At 32.2% G+C, this 25163-nt stretch overlaps 2 protein-coding genes across 7 annotated transcripts in view; one reads left to right on the top strand and one right to left on the bottom strand.

Annotated features, from left to right (window-relative positions):
• The window catches only part of LOC143231526 (toxin Tbo-IT2-like), a 30383-nt gene extending 18462 nt beyond the window's left edge, over positions 1–11921 (top strand). The window contains exon 4 of the mRNA XM_076466048.1: positions 11716–11921. Coding sequence (XP_076322163.1) covers positions 11716–11797 — 82 coding nt within the window. The 3' untranslated portion in view covers positions 11798–11921. The remainder of the gene's footprint in view (positions 1–11715) is intronic.
• A 2778-nt stretch (positions 11922–14699) lies between these two features.
• The window catches only part of LOC143232455 (synaptotagmin-7-like), a 92803-nt gene continuing 82339 nt past the window's right edge, over positions 14700–25163 (bottom strand). For all 6 annotated transcript variants that reach the window (XM_076467931.1, XM_076467934.1, XM_076467929.1 and 3 more), the window contains 4 exons: positions 21635–21751; positions 18953–19122; positions 17749–17857; positions 14700–15866 (listed from right to left, as the gene is read on the bottom strand). In XM_076467931.1, the coding sequence (XP_076324046.1) occupies positions 15559–15866; positions 17749–17857; positions 18953–19122; positions 21635–21751 (704 nt within the window). In that variant the 3' untranslated portion in view covers positions 14700–15558. The remainder of the gene's footprint in view (positions 15867–17748; positions 17858–18952; positions 19123–21634; positions 21752–25163) is intronic.

Raw genomic sequence — 25163 nt, forward strand, 5'->3', positions numbered from 1 at the left:
GGGACTCTGGACTCCGGGAAAATTTGGTTCAGTGATTAAGCTAGATCTGAAGTATTTCGTCATAATGGCCAAGTCAGAGCGTGGAGGCAAGTCCTTAAGGTCTACAACGATAATTACGTCTGCCCAAAAGTGCAAGCTGGAGGTAGTAGTGTGACCGTCTGTGAGGAAAATCGGCATTTGCTTTACTGATGAAAACCTGGATCAACACCATCTCAGGCACATATTAGTGGAAAACTTGCTTCTATTTGCTATAGGGACCTTTCAGGATTTTATTTTCTAAAACTACAACGACAGATCACAAATGATCCAGAATGTTCTTCAAGAGCAGGAGGCAAAGCACATGAGGTAGTGAGCAGTATCACCAGATATGAGACTAATAAAGAACCTCCGAGATAAAGTCACTGTTTCATCAGTAAGACACTTAGTTATATTAACAATGTGCATGACCTTTGCCAGATTGTCCTAGCAGTCGTAGAAAAATACTTTTGCACATACCTTGATGTCCCTGATGGAGTGTATGCTATATCCTTCACAAGCTGCTTGTTAAAATCTATAAATCGTCACTAGCTCAGTGAATAAAATATGTGTTTTACATTTAAATGTTACTTTAACAAGATATTTAACTATTTTGGTTGGATGATGTTAATAAGCTTATTTGTTCCCTTGATTTACGTTTTCAAAGATTGATTAAGCGTTGATTTGATGTATATTAACTGGATAATCACACAACTTTACCACAACGCTTTATAAATCTTAATAATATTAAACATTGTGGTTTGCAAAATTATTGTTATTTGAATCTCAATTCCTCTTTTCTTTGTTAAAATAGAAGCCCAAAAGTCAATGGTAAGTAGTTTTACTAGGTTTCATCCCTCAGTTCTATCACTTCAAATCTAGGGATGGCTATAATCCAAATAGTGCTCTAGTAGCTATGCTTAATTGTCCAAACAAACAAGCACCACCATCATACATAAAAACTAAGTATCGATCAATCAGTCAGTTGTTCATGATCGATTTCTCCAAATTTCGTGGGTTACACGAAATCAAAACCGCTTTTTGTACTATAATACTTCCTCCCTTGATTATATATACTCATTTTAGTTGAATTTAATTATTAACGTCGGCGTAAATACCTCTCAAATTTCGGTACTTTTTCGGCTACAGGAAAGCCTATTAAGAAGGGATTTTCCAGAACCAGATCAGACATGTGACACTACATCATCCACATCATTATGATGTCAAGGTAAGTAGGTTTGCTTTGTTTGGACTTATGCACAAAGCTACAGAATGGGCTATCTGTGCTCTGCCCACCATGGATATCGAAACCCGTTTTTTAGCAGTAAGAGTTCGAAGATATGTCGCTGTACCACTGGAGGGCAGGTAAGTAGGATCAGAACAGGAAAATTGAGGTCTCCCATGACCGAAGACATTCTATCAACGCCTGTGAAAAATAGTTAAAAATTAGCGCAAATCTGTGCTTGGGAATTATTATGGCAAAGTCTTTGTTAAAACAGACTGAATATATCAATTATCTTAGGTAATAGAACGACTTTTCCTCAGAAGAAGAGAAGGTATCAATGAATTCATATGATAATGATGTGTTTTAATAATTTATTCAAAATAGGTAACATGTTTGCTCAGTTATAGTGAATATCTTTCTGAGAAAGAAAATGTTATATATGTATATATATATATTTTTTCTTTGTGTATTGTAAGTTTTATACAGAATAATTTTGCCTTCAGTGGAGTCTGGCATCGTCAGGTGGTTAGAGCTCTAAACATTCATGCTTGCCCTTTTAACCATGAGAACATTATAATTTGATGGCCAATCTCAAAGTTCGTTGGTAAAAGAGTAGCTCAAGAGTTAGCGGTGTGTGATGATGGCTAGCTGCATTCTCTCTAGTCTTTTACTAATAAATTAGAAAGAGCAAACATAAATAGCCCTAAAGTAGCTTTACACGAAATTCAAAAACAAGGAACTAAAATATTCCCGTGGTTTCTCGTAATTTTTGACGAGCTTTACTTTAGTATATATATAATTGTAGGAACTTAGGTCAAGCATAATATATGTACAACGTTTAATTTAATAAAATTACTGGATATTCAATTAGTCGTAAATATAATATATTGAATTACATTACAATTTGTGTTTTTTTGTGCAGATTGCTCTTACCAATATAAATGAGCGCCTTGGATATATTTATACAACTTAAAATGTGTATAAGTTAGATAAGAGTATTATCAAATAATAAAGCACAACCATATAACATATGTTTTCATACGTTAAATTTAATCGTCATACACACATTTTAATATGTTAAACATTACTTTCCAAACCTGGCCCCGGCATGGCCAGGTGGTTGAGGCACTCTACTCGTAATCCGAGGGTCACGGGTTCGAATCCCCGTCGCATCAAACCCCGTCGCCCTTTCAGTCGTGGGGGAAATATAATGTGACAGTTAATCCTACTATTCATTGGTAAAAGAGTAGCCCAAGAGTTGGCGGTGGGTGGTGATGACTAGGTGCCTTCCCTCCAGTTTTACACAGCTACATTAAGGACGGCTAGCGCAGATAACCCTTGTGTAGATATGCGCGAAATTCAAAACAAACCAACCCAAAATCTAAAACCTGTTTTAATATATTTCAAGCACAATAATTTAATACATGCAATGTTGTGTTAAATATAGCTATTCAATCATGCTTAATATGTTCAAAATTATAATCTAAAATATGTTTTAATATATTAACGATAATCACGTAATATGTTTGATATGTCAATTATATAGAATACTTTTTATATTTTAAAGCATAACCGTCTAACACGCTTTATATTTTGCTCTAATACTCCACAGAAATGACAGAAATAACAAATTTTGAATGAAATAAAATATTAATAAATTCATATTTTGATATAAGTAATTTTAATATTCCAACAACAAGTGCCAAGTTATATATTCGCCTTGATCCATTTTTTTTGTAATCAACATGCACTGAACTGCTATTCACGAGTTATGAAACTATGTTTTTCTGTACTCTTCTTTCACTATATATGTCTGATATTATGTACTGAAGTGAAAATCTTCAGAACGTGGCGTAAGGAAAATATATATAATCTCGTTCTTTGATGTTCGCTTTAATTAAAAAAAATCTCCTTCTTGGCTAGCTAGTCAGGTCGGATCTTTTGAAGTATCTGTTGGAACTAAGCTGAAAAACATCACTAATTGATAATCTTCTGGTCTTAGTTATCTTGCTAAAAATACTTTTTTTCGACCAGCCATACTGTTATGATGTTCGATTAACTTAAAAATAAATTATGTAACTTTTCTTCATAAATACTTTTAATAAGTATGTACAATAATGATTACATATCAAAACGTTTAATCTATTCACTGAATTTGTTTGTTAATTTAATGCTCTTACATATTATAATTTATCAAGAACGAGTATCCGATTTGTTACATAACGTACGTTGTGTATTACGATTTCAAAGAGCTGAAAATTTTAATTTTAATTTAGAATTGAATATCGATATGTATGAAATTTATGATGTTTACCAACAAGATTGATAGAAACAATTTTCGTTTTTAACACAAATATATTTTACTACATAAAAAACAATACAATTTATAATAATGGATATTACAAATAATAATTTATACACAACAGTTTTACAAACTTATAGACAATACTGATTCTTATATCAGGTCTAGAGCTGAATATTTTATCGAAAATCCAGGTTCACTATGTGCAAATTAACTCTGAGTTGATATTTTCACACCTCGCTTAAGCTAGCTAGCTGTCGTTTCTTGGTTGGTCTCACACCGCTTCCAAGCTCACTTCTAACTGAGGACCCTGAACGAGAGAAACGTGCCTGCATTTTACAGATAGTATCGGAATGAGATCATGAGATTACCATCAAACACAGGACTCCGATTTTTCTTCTTTTCACCAACAGAAAAAGATATTACAGTGGCAAGAAGATTGACGTTGCACACCTATTTACCAACAAAAGAATGTTTTTTTATTAATGATCGCTAAGCTACTTCAAGGGTGTGTACCATTCATCGCATCTCTACTAGACACCGCTGGCTTGTTAGTATAAGAACGAGATTTTCATGACTGTAATGTAAGAGAGAGCAGTGTGTTAATATGTGTTACGACTTCATCTTATGTCTGTTAACACAATGAACTTTACTAAGTTTTTTAGCTCTTATAACATTTTTTTTTTTTTACATTTAAGATTGAAAATTAAAACTCTATTATTATTTTATACAGTAGGAATAATACTAAATTATAATAAGCATGGCCTTTGGAGACATCAAATCACTTTACATGATTTTATATGAACACTTGTTATAAACTGATTTCATGTAAAAGAATAGATATATTTTTACTTATAGACCATACATTTTATCGTGAGTTCACAGAATTTATAAGTATATATTTAAAACATTCACTGTGGTATTCACGGTACTTACTGTTTCAATGAGAGAATGATGTAACATAGCAGTATTTAATACATTCTCAAAGAAATTCTGAATATCTTTGTGAGACGAATGTACTTATTACAGTTACAGTCAGTGTTCTGTAATATTATAAATATAAGATGAAATATGTTAGCTCTTGTTTTCATTACATTCAAATACAACATAACATTAAAAGAAGTTGAATATCAAGCTGAAGTAATTGACAACAATATGAACAAAGGCCAATAGGAGAGTCTAATAAAGTAGAAAGCATACAAGAATTGTGTACTATGCGTATACGAAAGTTAATTTCATCTTGGCACTTTAGGTTATAGAGCGGTCAGAGGAATTTGTCCTTGAATAAATTTGATAAACACACCCCATACTGTAAGATGAGTAATACTGATATTTTTTACACATCTAAATAAATACACCCTGGAGAAGATAGACTATGCATATATCTTGATAAGTTGTATTTGTAAAGAATAGTTATTTTAAACTAAAAATATTTGAGTTTCACACGAAAACAGAAAATATCTTGCTAATTTGCTGTCACAAGTGGGGTGCCTCTTTTCTCTTACATTAGTAACATAGATAAAGAAATGGTCAATAATTTACTCTCAAAATTTGAGAATGTTAGAAACGTACCTTTAGTTTTCTGAAGAAGAACAGATAAATTCAGTGACATACAATTTACTTTGCATGTAGAGTATACTTTGTAATAATAAACAGCAAACCTGATATATTTATACAATATAAAAAAATCGTCTTTTCTTGTAAACTCTATCTTCTGTTGTAAGAAGCAACAAAACTGAAATATTTTGTAAAGATATTTTACAGATTATTTTGTTCTTAATTGCTTCAAAAATAGACATTATGTACATTATTTATTGTTAACTTCAGACTTGGAAAATGGGTAATATCTGGGTGCAAATGATTATTGCTTTCTTCAGTTCAGTGCTTTGCTGAATATAAAAGAAAAGCACAAGAGAGTTAAACTGACTGGCATGGCAGAAGATTTAGTAGTTTGTAGAAGATAAGTAAAGGAAACTAAGACATTAATAAGAAAAGGTTTACTGAATATGTAAGAATTAGCAGTAAGAATTCCTTTAAATACATTAAGTGTAAATAAAGTGTGAACATGGAAGTAAGACTCTTGAGGGATTATAAAGAAAGACTGTGTCTAATGATTACGAGAAGGGTGGGTTATTAAATTATCATTTTTCTTCAGTTTTACAAACAAAGATTTAAACAGTAATCCACATCTTTAAGATTTGGAAGATAGAAACGAGAATAAGCAAGAAGACTACAGTAGTTCTGCGATGGTTAAGGAAAAATGGGAAAGCTAAAACATGATAAGGTTCCTGGGCCAGATACTATTTTTCCAACGGTTTTGAAGAAGTTTAAAGATTGAATATGTGAGCCACCTGTTGTTTCTGTCAGTCCATGATTAAAGAGCAAGTACCAAAGGGTTTTGAAGTTAACTAATGCCATTCCTCTTTTCAAGCGAAGTAATAAATTTTGCCCCAATAATTATAGGTCCTTTAGTCTTACATCAGTTGTGAAAAACGTTTTGGAAAGCCTGATAAAAGATGCTTTAACAAAGATTAGAATCTTATTGGATAGTCAACGTGGTTTTTCTAAGGAAAAACTTGTCTTACAGATCATTTGACTTTTTTTGAAAGTTACTGATTAGGTAAATGATGGTATGGGTGTATATTTAGTGTATCTAAATTTTCACAAAGAATTTGACAAGAAGCCACATGAAAGGCTTGTAAAAAGTGTCTCTATAGGTGTTCCACTTTGTGGAATTATGACGACATTGACCCCTCCCCTCTATCTGCCACAGCCAATCAGTGTGTGTGTCTGAACAATCGTCCTAAATACTTGCAACTTTGCAAACACAAATCTATCGACAAAGTGAAAAATACCATACTTAGTTAGAGACGTCATGCGAGGAACACTGACATTCTTGTTCAGTGAAACAAAAACATGTTTTTATTAAAACATGATGTAAAGAACAATTGTCCAACAATATATGAAAGCTTTCCATTTCATGAAAGAAACAAATCAGCATTCATGTATAAAAAAATCCTAATTAATTAAATGCACAATATGAGAAAAAGATTTGGTTTGAATTTTGCGGGAGGCTACACGAGGGCTATCTGTGCTAGCCGTCCCTAATTTAGCAGTGTAAGACTAGAAGGGAGGCAGCTAGTCATCACCATCCATCACCAACTCTTGGGCTACTCTTTTGCCAACGAATAGTGGGATTAAACGTCACATTATAACGCCCCCACGGCTGAAATAGCGAGCATGTTTAGTGTAACAGGGAGAGTCGAGTGCCTTAACCACCTGGCCATGTCGGACCATGAGGAACAGAAACATCACATCACAGGAAAAACATCCTAATTAATAAGAAATATGTTCTGAGGAACACTAACATACCTCCATGTTTAATTAGAAACATGATATGAGAAACAGTAACATCCGTGAGAGAGAATATTTATTATATATAAGCTCTAAAATCTAGACTTTTTAAATAAAACATCGTTTCAGAAATCTTTCACTCTTGGTACTAAAATGTAGACTGGCACCAAAGTTTAATGTGAGCATTTTAATATTGCTCTTTCACAAAAATTCATTTATCTGTTGATGAGATCCACTGATAACCAAATGACTGGTATATTTGTTAAGTTGAAGGGCAACGTCCCGAAGGTTCTAGGTCTACACCGTAATGTTACTGAATACGCTCTGCGCTTTTAGTTTGTTTGAAGTTAAGCACAAAGCTACACAATGGACCATCTGTGCTCTGTCTACTACGGGTATCGAAATCCGGATTCTAACTTTACAGTGCGCAGACATACTGCTGTTCCAGTGAGGGACGTTTTCAGTTATAATTGCATGATTTGTAAGAATGACGATCAGTCCTGTTATTCTATTTAAAATCGGACAAAGACCTTGGGGCGGAGGATACATTTGTCTGGTTGTCTTCTTTCTGACCTGACCGCACAGGCTAGAAGTACATTACCCTAATGACATAATTACACAGTAATATAGGGTAGATTCTCCAGTGGTTTTTTATATATCGATAAAAATTTAATGTAGTCAGTTTCTTTTGTTAACCCAGACAACTAATATGCATCAATAACTAAATGCTAAATTTAAACTCGTTTATTTATAATTTTACATTTTATCTTATACAATTTCATAACTGTAACAAGTTGCATGTGATAACATCTCTATCTTATTTTACTGTTTAAAACACAAATGAATATCCTGCACACACATTCTATGAATATTTAAGCATTTCTGAACAAGTGAACAGATCTAAAACGCGACTTCGTGGTTTTTATTCCGAATATAATGTAAACATAAACATCCAACTCAAGAATGAGTGGAAATAATGATGATTTTGTGCGACAGTTAAATTAGTAAAATTTGAATTTCGCGAAAAGCTACATGAGGGCGGTCTGCGCTAGCCTTCCTTAATTTAGCAGCGTAAGACTAAAGGGAAGGCAGCTAGTCATTATCATCTACCGTCAACTCTTGGGCTACTCTTTTACCAATAAATAGTGGGATTGACCGTAACATTATAACGCCCCCACAGCTGAAAGGCCGAGCATGTTTGTTGCGACCGAGATTCGAACCTGGGACTCTCGAATTACGAGTCGAACGCCTTAACACGCTTGGCCATGCCGGGCCGAATTAGTAAAAACATTAGCTCTATAATATACTTTTTGTTACAACAAACATTATGATAAGTGATTTTTTCCTTTCTTCGTATAAGATATGCCATTAAAGTACTGATGGGACGTCAATTCGAATTACTTTTATCTTGTACGCTGAGACTTACAATAAAACGAAAATATAAAACATATATATTCGCAAAAAAGTTATATAAAGCAATGTGGAGAGTGTACGATACAAGTAAGCCCCGTTCAGCTGGATGGAAAAATGAAAAGAGATAACCTAAAGTGGATTAAGAGTTTATTACTTCACATCGACTTCCTATCCTTGACTGAGAGTTGCCATGACTACAGCTGTTAAAATAACATGCGTGGTTACTTGTTAGTAGAAAAAAATATTCATTATGTATTACTAAGCTGATATGTTTCATTGAAAATTAGACATCGTGTTTATACGTGTTATTATTTGTATAGAAGCTATAATTTACCTTTCTCCGTTAAAACTAGAATATCTTAATGGCAGGCAATTTTTTATACATAGCTTCTAGAGTCACTAATTATCTATAATAATTACATTTACTTTTTGAATGCTTAAATTATGCTTACTGCCAGTTAAAATGTCTTGAAAAAGTGACCCCACTTATCTAAGTTTACAGAGCTGAATGATTAAAGTTAGAGAAATTCGCAATGGTCTTGGAAAGTAAATGAATTTGATATTTATTGTAACTGTTACCTTGTCTTTGTATAAGTATGAAAAATCAAGTAACGAATGAGTGTCGTAGAAAAAGCTATTAAATTACTAAAACACCCGTGCTCGTCTGCGGTATTTTAAGTTCCCCTCATGATTCATAGAGGTCTCAGCATACCAGTCAAGCGTCTCCATTATCTTAATTACTTCTATAACTACGACAAAGCGCCAATTTTTTAACTGACTTGTCTATTGCCATTTTTCGAAGTTAATTAAATTCAACTCCTTTTAGAAACAAATAACTTTAATTTATCTTCTCAGATTCGTTTTCTTAATGTGTTTATATTTGAATTATTTTTATTCTCCACTATTCTATGATTCGTATTTTTCTCCCCATTGTTTGTTGGCGTTTCTCAAACTTGGTTCAATTCAACTTTTTTTTTAAGTTCTCATATTTTTTTTCTTCCCATGCTTGTGTTGAAAAAAGATTATTTGGTAGAAAACTTCCTCATGCTGTTCTTTTAGCAAGTGACAATAAGAAAACAAATTTTTTCTACAGATTTTCAGAAAGCAGAATTATGGGGCTTAAGAGCTATAGAGCAAAAAAATTGGCCAACGTATTTTTGAATTAAATCTGAAAATTGGTATCCATGTGCACACTTTTGTTAATTTTCTCCAATGCATTTTTGGTTTTCGTCAATGTAAGGAACTTACACTAGAATAATGAAAATTAAATATCGTAATGTTCTCATCAATACTTGTTAGAACTGAAGACAGAATGTTAAAATAGCAGTAGTCGTGATTTATTTTCTCATTTTATTAAGAGTAGAGACATTTTCTAACAACTTAAAGTGTGTTTGAACAGCCTAACACAGTCACTTGCTAACTGCATGAACGTAAAGACGTCAGTTATGCTGGTCACGTTCTAAGGATGGCTAAGAACAAAATCAGCTTGGTTATTCCTTTACAGACACCCTTTGATTTAAAGCCTTTTATACATTTTTGTACACCGAAAACAGAAAGGCGTGTCGCTGTTATAGTGACAAGTACATCAGACTACATTAGCTTCATTTCTGGCGAGTACTGGTCAAAACATTTTTTAAAACTTGAAACAAAGAAAAGAACAAATTAAAAGTAGTGTTTTAGGTGAAACATTCATTCTAAATCTTTAATTTAGACAATTAAACAATCGATTTGAGTTAATATATAACAAAATCTCAGTAAGAGTGCTCATTGTTCACTTTAGTAATACGAGTAGAAAGCTGCTAGAAATTCCATTTGACATAGCTTTTTGTTTTAAGTAGATCTTTCATCGGTTGAAACGATTAAGTTATTGTTATTAACTGTACCGAATAAATGATCGGTATTATTGCTATCAGTTGAGATATAGATAAAGGCTTACTGTTGAAATCACCAGTATCAGTTACTAAATCTTCAAACATTTCGTAATTAAAGACACACGGGGTAAAATATAAATATATCGATCATTATTTTTCCTATGTATATTATATCTTACAATATTAAGTTTTCTTTTCAGACAACCAAGTTTTATAAATGTAGATTACATTGAAATTTAAGCTTTGTTCAAGAACCCTAAAAATTAACCTTTATTCCTGTGTTTAAAACCGTATTTTAAAGTATAATGAACATATTAATATAACGTGAAAATAACTATAAGAATAAGCATATAATTTAATTTTACTAAAATTATCTGTAAAATTTAATCTATACAACCATTATTCAAAACACTCAATTCAATATGAAAAGGCTACAAAAATATTTGACAGTAAAAAACAAACAAACGGTATTTCTTTAAACAAACCCTGAAGTACGATATTTAAACATTTATTTTTAAACCCTAAAATCAGGAGTTCGATTCTCCTTGGTGGACTCAGCAGATAGCCTGATGTGGTTTTGCTTTAAGGACACACACTCTTTATTTTTATACACAGTTACAATCTCTCTACTAAGCGTGAGCACTCATATCCTGACCGCGCAGCAGCTCGGTATAAATTAATTTATATTTGTATTCATGTATGTATATATTGTTTTTCTATGTTTGTTTTAAAGTAAAGCAACTTTGGGCTAAACGGATTTAAGCGTTGTACGTCTGTAGATTTATCGCTGTCCTAAGTCTGTGGATAAACCATTTAAAGTGATTCTGTACTGAATGGTAAAAAAAAGAAAACTGTAAAATATATAATTATTGTTGTACTTTTAAAATACATGTTGTAGAATTATTACGAAAAAAGACACTAAAAGTACATGCAAAAACTATTTTACGACCGTTAAACATTAATTTTAAAATGTATTTTCTTTTACAATGGCATTAAAAACATTTGTAACACATTGTTATTGTAAATATTTGTTAAACAACAGTAAGAATACTGTAAATACAGATTAAAAATCAGTTATTTGAGAATAGATTCCAGTAATGTGAAAAGTTAATTTCCACAAAAAACAGCATGAATTATTTTAAATTATTTAACTTATTTTTACAAAGACCTGGCAGCTCGGCTACCAGCCTTTATATTGTAACATAACAGTGAGCTTTTTTACAGTGCAGATATACGCTCAACAGTCTTAGTAGTACAACCCTTAGTAGTAAATGAAATCATCCCCATAACCATAGTTTCTATCAGAAACAATTTCTTTAACTAACAGTTAACTATCTTCTTTATTTTAGTTAATATTCTACAATCGTATATTGTTTAATTTATTGAAAGATATTTTAAATCTCTGACTGCTCTGTCCTGTCTAAATTTCCCAGGTAAAAAAAATGGAATAAATATTTAATCAAAAATGAATAAGCACCGAAACATCCTCCAAATCTTAGACTTTCAAAGTAATTTGTGAACTGTTATTGTTCCAGGACCGTGAATTCCAGAGTTCGTGGCTCACATTGCGTACCGCAAAGACGAGCTCCTCACTTTGAATATGGATTTGAGCTATAAGAGTGACTGTGAAGACTCAATATCTGGTCAGACAACAGTATCCCAAAAACGGGTACTGTTAAATCAAGTAGTTTCTTCGTTTAGAGAAGACCAGCGGACATCACATGAAATAAAAGTTCAGAAATATTCGCTGCAATTTTGTTGTTTTTAAATATTTTAAACCAAACATATCAAATAGGTTTAGGTTTTCAGCTTCTTTTTTGTGCTAAATTTAGTGTCCATAAAAGTTATTCACTTACGACATATTTTAGTTAAGAGTTTAAACCAATAGAGAAACGGCATTTAAATTTAAATATATACTGCTGGCCAAAATCTTAAGGCCAATGAACATAAAGAAAAAATATGCCTTTTGTGTTGTTAGACTCAACACTTATTTAAGTAGAGCTTCGGAAGATGAAAATAAGAAAAGGGAAAATAAAATAAAAAAACTTTTTAGCATTTAATAAGGAAAATATGAACACTATGAAATTAACCGAAATACTAGCTGGTCAAAAGTTTAAGACCATATCGAAAAAGAAGTCCTACACAGGGTAGGAAATGCCAAACAAGAGGTCTCAGTAATGAGTTGCACGACCGTCATTGCGAATAACTGCAAATATTCGCTTTGGCATGGTCGATGTAAGCGTTTGCAGAAGGCTGGCTGGAGTGTTATTCCAAGTAGTGAAGATGGTTTCACAAAGATCATACATTATTCGGAACTGACGTCCATTTCTATAGACTTCCCTTGCCATCCACCCCCCAAACATTTTCAGTGGGGTTCAGTTCGGGCGAACACGCTGGGTGGTCTAAAAGAATCACGTTATTCACCATGAAAAAGTCCTTTGTCCTGCGGGCATTGTGGATTGCAGCGTTGTCCTGCTGAAAGATCCAGTCTTTTCCACACAAGCGAGGGCCTTCAGTCAATAAGGATTCTCTGTCTAACATGCCAATGTAGCCAACTGCTGTTTAACGCCCCTGTATAACCTAAAGCTCCATAATTCCATTAAAGGAGAAAGCACCCCAGTTCATGATTGAAACTCCTCCACTGTGTCGTGAAGAAAATGTCTCCGGTGGGATATCCTTATGCCATCTGGACCATCCAGGTAAAATTTTTTTCTCATCAGAAAACAAAATCTTATTCCGCTTTTCTACGTCCCATGTTTGGTGCTTTTCAGCAAAGTTTAACCGAGCTGTTTCATGGTGTGGAAAGAGGCGTGGCCTTTAAAAACGTTTACGATTTTTAACGCCTTTCTCTCATAGATGCCATCTTATTGTTTTTGAGCTGCATTTTCCATCCGTATGGGCCTTAATCTGGTTCGACGATCGGCTGGTGTCTTGACGGACAACCTGTCGAATCCTGCTGCTCAACGCCGGCGACATTTTCTTGGGCTGACCACTTGAAATTCTCATTCCATATCTCTCAGGATCTTTTAAGAGATTTGCAACAGCAATTTTTCTACGCCCAATCTCACCAGTGATAGCACATTGAGAAAGACCTTGCTTTTGCAGCTCGACAATTCTGCCACGTTCAAACTCTGTCAACTTTTCAGCCTTTACCATGTTTTTACCCAATGTAACACAGGAGATGTCAGTGGAAGATGTTGACAATGCTAATGCTTGAACACAAATGACTAAATTTCTTTACGTGTTTACCGATTAACGCTTCGTTTCAGTATGGTCTTAAACTTTTGACCAGCTAGTATTTAGGCTAATTTCATAGTGTTCACATTTTTCATATTAAATGCTAAAAACGTTTTTATTTTTATTTTCGCTTTTCTTATTTTCATCTTTTGAAGTTCTACTAATATAAGTGATCGAGTCTAACAACGCAAAAGGCATATTTTTTCTTTATGTTCATGGCTTTAAGAATTTGGCCAGTGTACTATTGATTTAGTTATTTATATTTCCCTATGGATAATTGAGTTAATAAACTAACAATGGTAAAATCCGGAATTTGATTTCCCGCGGTTCAAGGAGATTAGATAGCACATTTTCCAGTTTTGTGCTGAAACAAAAACCACCAAAACACACACACACAACTTTTTTAAATATTTTTCTTAATTGTCATCAAACGACTTTAGTCATCACTAAAAGAGCTGTCGGTAAAGAGTTTTTCTCGAAAACCAAATCCAAAACCAGTAGAAAGAATGATTTAATCACTTGTGATCACCACCGTTACAACGCGTAGATAAGTAGGTTGTGTAGGCCCGGCATGGCAAGGTGGGTTAAAGCGTTCGACTCGTAATGTGAGGGTCGCGGGTTCAGAATCCCGGTTGTACCAAATACGCTTGCTCTTTCAGCTGTGGGGGCGTTATAATGTGACGGTGAATTCCACTATTCGTTGGTAAAAGAGTAGCCCAAGATTTGGCGGTGGGTTCTAGTAATGACTAGCTGACTTCCCATTAGTCTTACACTGCTAAATTAGGGATGGCTAGAGTAGACAGTCCTTGTGTAGCTTTGCGCAAAATTCATAAACAAAAACAAAACAAAAGTTGTGAACGTTGTTGAAGGTACACAACTAACCCTTGTGTTTCATGTCGTGTTTTATACCAGTATACTTATTGTTTCTTTGATTGCAGAACTTCGCTTGAAGTTACTTGAGGCATAGCTGCGCTAGTCATCTGTGACTTAGAAGTGATGGACTAAAGGGAAGATAACTAATTAACACAATCAAATGCCAGCTATTGGGTTACTGTTTATCATTGGGTAGTGGAGTTGACCTTCACTACTTAATGCCCTTGCAGCTGAAAAGATAAGCACGTTCGGTAACGGTATTCGAACCCACAAATGTGAATGCAGTAATCACCAAATCAATACATTTTTTGCACCTGCTGCACATTTTGTGATCAGATAGCTTGTTCAAACTGTTAACATTTTTATTCTTTATTATATACTTCGAAATACAAACATTTGTACAGAAGTCTCCTCAAAACAATACTGTTCTTTTTTTTTAAAACAAAGTAAAAGAAACAATAATTTCCCTTGTACACGTAAAAAATCACTGCTAAATGTTTTTGTCATTGTTGAAAACATTTAAGTAAACATTTTAATTCTAATTATTAATTAATGGTTCGCAGAACTAGAGTCTGTACATTAATTATCAGGTATCATAGAAGTACGAACAGTTACTTTTTCCTACAGATTTTAACCATACAATACTAAATAATACTGAAAGACACTTTGGTATTAATAGATATCTTCTAAGAAAGCGTTGTTTGTTCGTTTCTTTCTTTCAAAATCATGTTAAATATATTTAGAACCGCAAGTGGATATCCATAAACATCTAAGTTTACGTTTATAATAAACAAGTTCTTACTTCTTTTATTTTTAATGTTTGTTTTTCTTTCTGGTTATTGACTGACTAAACAAGAAAACACTTACTACAAATTTAAACTTCATAATACATAAAACCATACACACAAATTAAGTTTTCTGAAATCGAATAAAATGCACAAAGCTATGTAAATGTAAACGTGAAAGCCCTAAAACTGGAACTCAGATGCTATTACAGGTAAACTCTATAATATTGGGGTCTTAGTTGACGTTTTTGTTATTTCCAGATATATTATAGAACTATGGACAGTAAAACCACAAAACAGTTCAGCCACACGTCCAACTTTAAATATTTCAGATAAGTAACAGATATTCTACAACACGGTCATCAATATCCAGAGGCTTTTTCATGGATAATAGCATGTCTTTGTTTTCCGTGAGAAACCACGTCCCTGGAATGTTTGAAGGAGAACAATTAATCTATGTCCTAAGGTAGGGTATGCCAACCTTCACAATGTTTTCAACCTATGCCACTGAGATACAGCAGTCCTGGCTTTGGTCAGCATGTCACACCAGTGTTTGGATTCTGTGGGTCCACTCCGAGAGGACAGGATCACCTTCCCTATCAGTTCATTCCGTCCAACTGTGTCAAAGTCCATAACTGCTACTGATAGGTACGTTTCACGAATATGTTCCCATGGTACAATAAACTGGAAAGTGTTATTAAACACTGGATTTAAGGTTTGCCTGTGGACCTGTGTCTTTTTCTTCTCTACTTTTTTGTCTCCACGATGTAGCCACACCTTAACGTAGGGATCTGAAAACAAGCAAATAATGTCACTTACAAGGATCAACAAACAAACAACCGCACACTTCCTGAAACTACACCTTAATGTGGGGTCCTTAAAAAAACCAGGTGATGTCCTTAGTACAAAGGTCGAGAAACATCAGACATTACCCTCTGAAACCACACTTTACACAGGAATCTGAAGACAGACAAATACTGTCATTAATACAAAGGTTAACAAACTTCAAAGTCCCCCAATCCTCCTAAAGCCACAACTTGACGTATTGATAATAAAAAAAGTAAATTATGTTACTAATAAGAAGTTGATAAATATCCAGCCTCCTCTTTCAGAAAAATAACGATATACTTGGTCTCCAAAACTTTAGTAATAACTAGTACCACCAATTTAATCTAAATAAAACAGTAACAAAATGAAAAAGCAATTATTAACTACATTAACCGTTACATTTGACAATAATTTAACAACTAGTCAGTAAGTCAGGAAAATGCGTTTTTCTTTCCGGTACTAGCTTTTCTTGATTCTAGATAGAGATATGAATTTCTTGGGATAACAAGAATCTAAATTAGTTATCAACGTAGCCGAACTTGTACAGTTTCTAAGTTATGATAAACCAAAACCCACAAAAAATACGGTAGTGGCAACACATGTTGCGCAATAAAGAATTTGGTTCGTTAACTCAATAAAACCGATTTCTCGTCGGATGTCATGAGATCTGTTGATAGAGGTTGACTATAAGAATTCAACTAAGCTTACTTGCCATTGTAAGATGACTATGTGCAACAACTTCCGAAACAAGAACACTTCTTCCATTTTGAGCAAGAGAAATAGAATCCGCTCCAACCTCCTAAACACCGCATCTTCGTGGGTGAACACTACTGATAAGTGGATTCTTTAAGCACTAAAGTGTGTTATTGGTGTTAACAGTTCGAACCTTCTATCAAAGTGTGTATATATATATATATATATTTATAAATTTAACTAACGTTTCACTCGATATAGTAGGGCCAGTCATAGCCAGGTGGTTAAGGCACTCGACTCGTAATCCGAGGGTTCAAATCCCCGTCAAACCAAACATGCTCGCCCTTTCAGCCGCGGAGGCGTTATAAAGTTACGGTCAATCCCACTATTCGTTGGTAAAAGAGTAGCCCAAGAGTTTTACGCTGCTAAATTATGGACGGCTAGCGCAGATAGCTCTCGTGTAGCTTTGCGCGAAATTCGAAACAAACCACTGGAGATTATGCTATCCCTGACACCTAGTGAGAAAAATATTAAGTGAAATTTTACTTTGTAGCTATAAAATATTTTCTCATCAACTTAAGAAATGCATAATTTTTACAAACAAAAACACTATAAAAGAAAACCTTAATAAATCTGAGTAATACTTTAGTTTTAATATTATTACCGTATTTTACATACGGTATTTATACGGTATAAAAACATATTTGATAAAAGAAAAGGAGACATCTAGTGAAGTCAGGCATTAAACGCTAAATTATAACTCACAAAAAAAAAAACACAATATTGTCTCATATATTTATTTATTTGAAAACAGATTGAAGTAACAATAAATTGTATTTAAAATGATGTTATGTTTAGTTTAAAACGTGAGTCTATTTATGTATTTATAATATTATACATAATAATAATAATAAAAATTTATAATATTTATAATATTATACATGCATTGTTAGTATGCAAACTAATAAACAAAATATTAAAAATCAATGTTCAAACGTTCTGAAAAGTATTAAAAACAACATAGCAAAAAATGAAAAATGGAGTACCAGTTATTCATAGCTATCTTAAGGTTGATTTCTATTTTTATTATTCACTGGATGAAACAAATAGTCAACAGAAAGACATTTATTTAAGTGCATTTGATTACTTCACCTGAAGATCCGTTAATGTCTTTCGATTTCAAGTTTCTAGCTTTGATAAGAGTAATTGTCAATTCGCTGGTTCTGGGGATGTAGAGTAGCGTCACCAGGATCTCCCCTAACTAAAACACGATCAAAACATTTAAAGTTTTAGCCATTTAATTCAGAAACAATAAAAGAATAAACAAAATTAATATGTTCTAGAACGTTTTATGTTTGTCTTTTATCAAGCACAACGTGACACCGTGAGTTATCTGTTGTATGACCAACACGAGAATCGAAACTTAAGTTACCTTTAAGAACCTTCAGACTTATTGCTGAGCTACCGAGAAGTAGAAATGATTTAGAATTCATAACAAAATTCAACAACTTCTTTGCTGCTAATAAGAGAAAAAGAACCGAATTGTTTGAAACAATTCATAATAAATGTGGCAAAATTACACTTTAAAAAAATCAAGTACAATGACATGTCCTTAATTGGGATACGAATGTATTAACATTTGTACACAATTTAGATTGCATAAATTTTATTTCTAAAGAAATTATATAGGCCCGGCATGGCCATGTGGTTAAAGCACTCTACTCGTAATTCGAGGGTTGCAGGTTCGAATCACCGTTATGCCAAACATGCTCGTCATTTCAGCCGTAGGAGCGTTGTAATGTTATGGTAAATCCTACTATTTGTTAGTAAAAGAGTAGCCCAAGAGTTGGGGGGTAGGTGGTAATGACTAGCTGCCTTCCCTCTAGTCTTACACTGCTAAATTAGGGACGGTTAGCGCAGACAACCCTCGTGTAACTTTGCGCGATATTCAAACAAACAAAAATATTGTAGTTCTGAAGATGTTAAGGACTACAAATGTAAAACAATATATTTTATATTGCTTACCAATAACTAATGAATTGAATTTAATAGGAAATATAGGTTAATTTAAAATGGATAATAACCAAACTAAATTTATAAAAATATCATGTTATGTTCATATACACAACTCGATGATAATTATTTTCGATCATTTATCAACTACGTAAATGTCTTGCTCCGGTAGATGACCAAAATCAAATAATAACAATATAATTAACACATAAAATAGAAGGTAAAATAGCTATAATGTTACCTTTCTGGATGGTTGGGAGAAAATAATATTTCCTCTTTTATTTTCTTAATATATTTTATGCCCATTACTACTTTTACCAAATGATTATATATTTATTATTGCCTTCGAATCTTCAGCCGGTTTGATAGATTTCCAGAATATTGGTTTCTGGGTGAGATCCACCTGACTTAGTGGTAAATATACATCACCAATAGGATCGTCTCGGCTGAAGCGATCATAGTCGAACACTTGGAGATAGAGAATGGATTTCTGGAGCTTATACAGTGGAAAACCTTCAAGTGATAGAAATAAAGATATCACTACATGGAATGAAAAGCAAAGTAAAATTAACAATATAAGGCTTGAGTAAGAAATAAAAAATTAACAATATAAGGGTTAAGTGAGTAATGTCAAATTAACAATATAGGAGTAGAGGAGTAATGGAAAAATAGCAGCATAAGGGTTAAGAAGTAATATAACAATAATAATAGAGTTAATAAGTAACTTTTCATGTAAGAGAACTTTTAAATATTGATTATATCGTCTTCATTCTTGAGTAACCCAGTTAAAGTACAATAACAAAACAATAAAATAACAGTATTTGATTAAATAGAATTCACCTTAATATATCATATATACATTATGAGGATTGTGTAATCTTATTTAAGTTATTTAAAATACGAATTATTGATGCCATATTTAAAAGTTCTTCTAGAATAAATCAAGCTGGGATGAATGGTTCTCTTTCAGAACTGATTTCTCAAATAATAAACATCTGGCTACAGAAAATAATAATTGTGGTTTATTGTGGCGAAAAACAACATTATTCTCCTAATTATAAATTCTTCGACACGTAATTGATGCTACTTTAGTATTATTTAGAGTGAAAGCGCGTTTTGTACAATATTTTTGCCCTGAAAAATTTACAACAAAACAGCCAAGAGACTGGAACCACGACCTCTTTACTAAATAGGTAAGTCTTAATTCAGAACTAAGCTCAAAAGCTTAACTTTATTAACAAGGTACAGCTCAAGGAACTTATGTATTTCAACACATTTTAATAATAAGGAATTTTGTTACACCAAATCCTGTTATTTCTTGTTTGATTTTTGCTATTTATGTAACCGAAAGGTATGCAATGGGCTATTTATGTTGTGTCCATTACACGAATCCAACTCCGAATTATAGTGTTAACATGCTTACTGCTGAACTACCAAGTAAGGAGTCATTTTTTCCTTTAAATGTATCAGCGTCAGTAATAATGCTGTGTTATGTGCCATCTTACAACTGTTTGCCAGACTCTTATTACAACGCTTATCAGTTTCTTATTGCTTGCTGCTTTTGTCAAACACGAACTGAAACAGCAGGCCATTTAATGCTAAAAAATTATTTAGGGCCACTATTTTATATCGTTTATCCCAAACTGTATACAATAAACTACAACCCAATTAATATCGTGTAATAGTCGAAAACATTTTACTTCCACAATACATTCATCACAATTTCACATAGAAATACTGCTAATAGTCCATTGGAAGCGACTCCTTTCTTGTGTACGTAACATCGACCACTAGGACGTTTTAAGGTGTTCTCTAGTGAATACTTGAGCAAGTATTTTCAATAGTATACTTTAATTAAAACACACTTTCCAAATCTTCCCTATACTCTCGTAAGATCCTAATATGTCAATTTTTTTGGTATCAGTTTCTACGTAAGCCCAGTCTTATTTTACTTATCATAGTCTAATAATGCATTTGGGATACCAATTTATAATAACCGTTTTCTTCAGAATTTCTGAAATCAATACTAATATTATTAAATTATATTTTACAACTTTATTATTTGATTGATGTTGTTTATTTTTGCGATCCTTTTAATATCCTGTAATTACACGAAAATATACCACAATTATACTAAAATATATAATAATTATACTAAAATATACTACAATTATACTAAAATATACTATAATTATACTAAAATATACCATAATTATACTAAAATATACTATAATTATACTAAAATATACCATAAGTATACTAAAATTCAATGTTCTAATTAAACAGCAATGAAAGTATAAATCTATTAGGATTCATTTTCCAAAGAAATAAACTTTATTATTATTATCCAATGTCTATTAATTGTCAAATAATCCACTGGTGTATGTAACATGTTTTGTGGATATGTTAAAATGAAAAAATAATTTTGTGGTAAATATTTACTTATTTGTTCCTCAGAATATCAGTCTTTAATCTGTTAAAGCAAAAAAAATTAATCAACAGAAATTCTTTGATATTCATTTTTGGAGGAACGCTGAAGAGATAGTTTCGTCTGCTTTTGTGCCTGTTAATTTACAACAGGCGTAATTGGACAGCCCATCAAATAAAAACGGTTATTTTATTAAACACAAACGTTTATGATTGTGTTTTCGTTTTACTTTAAAATCAATAACCATTCCAAAACGTTAACTGCATCTAACATTTTTCTTTATTAACACATTTCTGTAAAAACTTTGAAATTTTCAGGTTATAAAATTTCAAAAATAAAATTACAAGTAATTTTTACTTATAATGATGTCAATCGACAGACATAAGTTTGGAAATCTTTTTTTTTCTATTACAAACGTTTAAATGTAAGCTATAAATGTGCCTGTAGACTTATTTCTTTGTCATAAAATGTAAAGTTTTTAAAAAAATGATGAGAAAATTTGGTAAGCTCAAAAGATAAAACACATATTATTGGTTAGTTAGTGCACACATCCAAAATCATTAGAAAGGAAACATCATCTGGAAATTGTTGACTTACCTTCAAAATAGAATGTTTCATTCCATCTAGGATTTAAAGTTCTGTGTTTGACTTTCGTTTCCAGCTTGTGTTTCTTGTCTGGGAGTAGAAAGACTTTTACATATGGGTCACTAGTTCCTATAGAGAGGTAGATTTTTATTATTTTACTTTTTTCTCAATAGAGGAAGAAAATATGTCTCAAATCCACACTTTTTTAGCGTAGCATTTATGATATAGTGTTTCTTGTCTATAAATGTTATACAAAGGAAAGTATTTACAATTGAATCATTCTAGGATCGTTTTTATTTTTAATAAATCAAAAAAAGATGGCGTCGATAAACAAGAAATGAACACATGTTGCACTAATGACGAACTTGTATAATGATTTATTAAAAAGTGACTATTTCTAGTATAACCACACATTATATTTTAACTAAAAGATGCAAAAGCAAAATTATTATGTTAAATGTACCATCGTTACATTAATACTATTTAAAGAATGAATAAAATTGTTTTTTTTCTCGAAACGAAAGTCCTAAACACAATACGGACAATCCAAGATGCATGCAAAGTCATTTATTTTCACAATAGCATTAATCCAATCCATTACACGTTGGGAGAATAAAACATATAAATTATCTATCAAAGATTTCCAAATGGGTCTGACTTTTGCATTATAACAGCTTGAAACTGTATATTTATAAACACTACTATTGCACAGAAATTGCAAGCGTTGCATCATCATTCAAGTAGCAAAGTGAACTCCAGCATCTACAACTGATTGCGTGTCTCAAAATATGATCAAACACTGTGTGTATTCAGAGTGCTCGTATTATACTAAATTACCAAAAGATAACATCACCATATAACTTATCGAATCTCTCAAAGTAACAGTTACATAAGCCATATTAAGGCTAAATTGCTATATTCTAAATTAAATAACCTGTCACAACATATATTACATGCCAATAAATCACATTATGTAGCTTCATGAAGTTCAACTGCAGTATATCGAGTAAACAATCACTTTCGGCTTCATAAGACCAATTGTGGTGTATTGTATATGATGATGTTAAACTTATACAGTAAATTGTAGTGTATTGTCTCACGTAAACACTTATTTTAGGCTTACGTTTAGATTAAAGATATACCCGAAGCTTCATAAAGTTAACTTGATATAAACAGTTATGTCAAAGAAAACAGTAACATATTTAGTATATTTTTTAAACACTACATTCTTTTTGCGGTCCCTTGGAGGTCGCACTCCGCTAGTACAGCGGTACGTCTTCGGATTTACAACGCTAAATTCAGGGGTTCGATTCCCCTCGGTGGGGTCAGCAGATAGCCCGATGTGGCTTTGCTATAAGAAAACACACATCCTTGGAGGTTTCCAAAGAAAAGGACTGTGAGGTCTGGTAATGAGCGAAAGGCGTCATCGGAAATGAATATGTGAACATGAGTGGTTGAACTAAAATATTATACTTTCTTTAAAAAAAAATCCTAAGGAACTGAATAATAAATGTAGTTTAAATACAATGGGCTCAAAAGTGTCCAATAAAGATATAATTATTACAATAATTTCCACAGCATAGTAGTGGAACACAACATTAAAAAAAGATACTAAACTTTATGAAGTTCAAATATGGTACAATATTTAAAGTAATTAATGATGTTAAGCTATACAAATTCAACGAAAATTTTAAGCCAAATTAGGAGAAAGAAGTAATGCTTCTGTGACTTTAAATATAGGATTAAACTTGTAATAAAATCTGATGTGTTACCATAACTAATCATAATGCTGAAATGTCAGTGACCTTATATTTCTCAACATATCTAAACACTTTTACATGACATTAAAAATAGTAACTTCATAAGTTTGGTTTAGGTTTAGAAAAATGAGCAGTTCAAAACTGGTAAAGTTATTATTACTATTATTCCTCCTAACCCCCTTTTCCAATGGCTCAGGGATTAAGTTTAAAAATGTATAATTGTGTAGTTTTGTAGTTGTAACAAACTTCTTCCTTCTGTTGAGAAGGCAAAACATGAGAATATGAAACAAGTTCCATTGAAATGTTAATCGGAATTTGAGTTTGACAAATGAAGCTCGCCAAATATTACTTTTATGAATATTTTTGACGATTTTACTGTAAAATATTTCTCCATACTTAATAACATAAAATTTATAATTAAGGACCATGGAGCATATGGACAATTTGAAAAGCTGAAATGGCGTAATAGTCTCTGGCGTTGTTTCTATGTTGACAGCTTCCAATGATAAGTACGCGTGGAATTTTAAATTCAATTAATTTAAAGTAGCATACCATATTAACACACATTATGTACGTGAAAAATAAGTAAACTAACTAGTTAGAGACTGAAAAACATAAACCTGTTTTTATATAGTTTTATTATATGAAAAATATACTCAATAAAAATGTGACCGTTTTCAAATGAAAAACATTTAATATATTTAAATACACACAAATTATTACATTTTGATCAATGGATGGAGACTATCATTTTACATTTACAAAATATCTCTATTGTTTCATGATCTAAAATGCTTACATCTCGGTAGTACTTGTAAGGTAACAAAAGCATAGTGATATGGCTTGTGAAAGGAAACAAACTATGATATCCGATGAAAATACTTTATATATACGATAACAACCACGTTAAAGCAACGTGGTGATGCCCATAAGATGTGATATCAAATATGCACCAATTTATATTGAGAGAGCAAATCCTTTAAACATGTTAAAATGAGTATATTTAAACAATAACAAATTGAGTAATATTTTACCACATTCTTTATTACAACTGGAACAAGCAGCAACAAGAACATGAGAAAGCCAAGTTTTCCCTTAATATTTAACTGTTTTAATTACCCTGTTTTCCCTTATATTTTTAAATAATTTACCCTTTTATATAGATTGTCTTTTTTTTTTATATGAAAATTTTATATGGCTGACACCTTTATCATAAGTTGTTGTTTTGTTTTTGTGTATGTGAAATGTTTAAAGAGATATTGTTGAAACAAAATATAACAAAAAATTAATATCAATTGTGGTATACTATCTACATAAATAAAGCCCCTCCTAGTGGCACAGCGTATGTCTGCAGACTCACACCGCTAAAAACTGAATTTTGAAACCCATGGTGGCCAAAGCACAGATAGCCCATTGTGAACCTTGTGGTTAATTCTAAACAAACATAAATAATGTTAGCCTTATAAAATCAACTTTGATATATTAAGTGAATAAAATGTTAAGCCTAATCAATTTAAACTTTATAATTTAACAAACTGTTTTATGTTATTTGCTATTTTATTCATTGATAAAAAATTTCTTGTGTTATAAATATCTTAAGGAATTTAACGCTTGTGTCCTTTTTCCAAACACTGGGGTCATGGTTTAGTCATAACAGTGATAGTGAAATTACACTATTCTGGTAGTACAAGTAGCTCGGGAGTTGACAGTTAATATGGTCCTGAAATTATTTCGAACTTTAAGAATTTATAAAAGTCGTGATTGTAGAATAATTACAACGA

This window comes from Tachypleus tridentatus, chromosome 11 (assembly GCF_004210375.1).
Source record: "Tachypleus tridentatus isolate NWPU-2018 chromosome 11, ASM421037v1, whole genome shotgun sequence".
Classification (NCBI taxonomy): Eukaryota; Metazoa; Arthropoda; class Merostomata; order Xiphosura; family Limulidae; genus Tachypleus; species Tachypleus tridentatus.